Source organism: Rhinoderma darwinii, chromosome 6, assembly GCF_050947455.1.
Source record: "Rhinoderma darwinii isolate aRhiDar2 chromosome 6, aRhiDar2.hap1, whole genome shotgun sequence".
In the NCBI taxonomy this organism is placed as follows: Eukaryota; Metazoa; Chordata; class Amphibia; order Anura; family Rhinodermatidae; genus Rhinoderma; species Rhinoderma darwinii.
In genome coordinates, this window is record NC_134692.1 from 95231876 (window position 1) to 95234861 (window position 2986).

At 36.0% G+C, this 2986-nt stretch overlaps 1 protein-coding gene across 1 annotated transcript; it reads left to right on the forward strand.

Moving 5' to 3' along the window:
- The first annotated feature begins 919 nt into the window (after positions 1-919).
- On the forward strand, positions 920-2441 carry LOC142656384 (hemoglobin subunit alpha-3-like). Its single transcript, XM_075831300.1, has 3 exons — positions 920-1014; positions 1600-1804; positions 2313-2441. Exons 1-3 carry the CDS (start codon positions 920-922, stop codon positions 2439-2441), a joined length of 429 nt encoding a protein of 142 aa, XP_075687415.1.
- Positions 2442-2986: the final 545 nt, after the last annotated feature.

Sequence of the window (2986 nt, forward strand, 5' to 3'; positions counted from 1 at the left end):
AAAGTGGAAGTCAATGGACAAACGGCTCCGCTGCGGATTAACGCTGCGGAGTGTCCGCAGCGGAATTTAAGTGAAATTCCGCCACGTGTGAACCCAGCCTTACTATCTGTTTTACAAGCAGATACATTACAATTTATAAAAATTCTAATTTTTTTCATTTTTCTTCACAAATAAATATTGAATTTATCGACCAAATATTTTCACTAACATAAAATACAATATGTCACAAGAAAACAATCTCAGAATCACTTGGATAGGTAAAAGCATTGCGAAGTTATTACCACATAAATGTCAGATTTGAACAAATCGGCTTCGTCCTCAAGGCCAAAACGGAACAGTCCTGAAGGGGTGCAGAGAGACTTTCTTTAGTAATAAACAGAATAATGAATGAGAACAGAATACTACAAAGAATAGACATTCTATACACAAAAATCATAAAATTGTGTCTCATCAATACCTTTAATAATAACGAATTCAGAAAAGAAACCATAAATTGCAAATGTATGAAACAAATTTTTAACGTTAAGTCAATGCAAACATTTTATTAGTGATATTTAATTTGCTGTAATAAACAATTGTTTCTCCTGCTATAGTTCTAAAACGTTGTGAGAATAATATTATAGTGGTATCTGTAGCTTTCTGCTGATGAACAATGAATAGTACAATAAGTGCAAGAAGAACATATGTCTTTAGCATGCAACATACTCGGATTAGGTTTTATCTTATGTCAGCTCAATTTGCATGTGTTGTCGAGTAGATAACTGTAGAGGGTGGGATTCGGTTATAGCCTATAGAATTTAATCTCAATTTGTGTGAATGGTACCTGTATCCTTTAAAAAGCTGCAATGACTGCTGTACAACATGGACTTTACTTGAGTTTCCAAGTTTACCTAAGACTCACCAACTATCCAATATCACAATGACTCTGTCTGCAAGCGAGAGGGCTCTTATCCTATCCCTATGGCCGAAGATTGCTCCTCAAGTCAACGATCTAGGTGGTGAGGCTTTGGATAGGTAATGTGATTTCTATTTGCCTATTAAGCAAACTTTATTATAGCGATAGTGCTAACTATGCAAAATATGCCTGCAATACTTTAATATCTCTGAGGTAATCTAAGATACAAGGGATACATCGTATCAGAGATTACACAGTATAAACAGCATTTTTCATCTGTTATGTATGTTGGATTATGATGTCACCTGAGTTTGTGTAATAATGTCATTAGTTAAAGTTTATATTTTCTAATACTATCACTCTATTCATTAAAAATGAAGTTATTTGAGATATTAGAAGTTCTTTCTTTGTTTCAGCAATAGATGCGATGGTCATGGAAGATCTCTGTGACTATGCATATTTTTTATAATTCATAGTATTTCATGGTAGTAAAAACATTATCTTTTAGTAACAAATTATGCGACAGCTCCTAAATTGTAGTACTAGTGGCTTATACAATTTAAGTAAGCTGTAAAATATATGTTAGATTAAATATAGTAATGTCCCTGATGTTTAATAGTTCGTGTCATGAAGGAAATCTTGTTTTCTGACATAATACTCATTGTTTTTTTTAATAATTGTAACCCTGATTATTTTTCTTTTAGGCTGTTTCTGAGCTTTCCTCAGACCAAAACCTACTTTTCTCACTTTGACTTGTCCCAAGGATCTGCTGACATCAAGAACCATGGTGGAAAGGTCTTGAATGCTCTTGGCAATGCTGCCAATCATCTGGATGACCTTGATGCCACCCTATCCACCCTCAGCGACCTCCATGCCTATAACCTGAGAGTGGATCCTGGAAACTTTGAGGTAAGAAATATATTATGTTTTAAATATTGAATTTTATATGTAGTACTTCCCCATCTGTTGGGTTACTAACAGGAACCAGAGTAGCATCATTCACTAGTAAAGTTCACATATACAGTATTACACACTGCCTGCATAAATATTCCTATATAGAAGACATGTTTTTTCATTTGTAATGATTAACACTTTATTTAAAATATAACACATGAGTACATACATGCCACTGTAAAATTTATAGTGACTCTCCAATAGAATGTAAACATATACATTTATTGGTTATGTATTGAAGTATATACATTATATGTCTGATTCTGAGGAATTGAATAATTGATACAATACATTGATACCTTTATGGTTTATATGGTAAGTGTTAAAGGCTGGATTCACACGAGCATATTCGGTCCGTAAAGGACGGATTGTATTTCGGCCGCAAAACCCGGACCGAACACACTGCAGGGAGCTGGTGTGAATCCAGCTTAAGAATTAACATGAAGTTTCTTCCTTGTTGCAGCTGCTGAATCACACAATCCAGGTCGTCTTGGCTATTCACTTCCCACAAGAATTCAGTGCTGAAACCCAGGCTGCTTGGGACAAATTCATTTCTGAGGTCTCCACCGTCCTGACCTCCAAGTACAGATAAAGAAATACTCATGGACTAGGAGACTACATCACTACCTGCAGCAAACCATCCTGTAGGGAAGTTCAGAGGAAACTATAACACAAATTTGTCATCAAATCCATAGGCAATCAAAGAATGTCATTCAGCTGTAATATAATTTTGCTCGGTTGTGGTTTTGCAGCAGTTTTTGTCTGGCTACTTACTTGTGTCTGTTGTCCATCAAAAGGAATCTGGTGTAATCTTTAATAAAAGTGCATTCATTTCTAATTGCTGTCTCTTATTGGGTTTTCTTTTATGATGTTGAGATTTGGACCAGGGGCGTAGCTAGGAAACTCCGGGCACCATAGCAAACTTTTGACTGGGGCCCCCTCCCCAGATACCACCAACTAGTCTATCTATCATCTATCAATCGTCTCTTCATCTTTTACAAATCTATCTTACTAGAGGCATAACTGGAAGCTCCCAGGCCCCAATAATTTATAGATAAGGCTCCATGGCCCAGATGCGACCGCAACCTCTGCACCCCCTGTAGTTACACACCTGTATCTATATGTTTGTCTATTTAT

What these genes read in the sequence shown, in the direction of transcription:
- LOC142656384 (XM_075831300.1), top strand. Translation starts at nt 920, where the DNA reads ATGACTCTGTCTGCAAGCGAGAGGGCTCTTATCCTATCCCTATGGCCG. An exon ending in GGTGGTGAGGCTTTGGATAG is followed by an intron (nt 1,015 to 1,599) that starts GTAATGTGATTT and finishes TTTTTCTTTTAG; the next exon opens with GCTGTTTCTGAGCTTTCCTC. An exon ending in TGGATCCTGGAAACTTTGAG is followed by an intron (nt 1,805 to 2,312) that starts GTAAGAAATATA and finishes TCCTTGTTGCAG; the next exon opens with CTGCTGAATCACACAATCCA.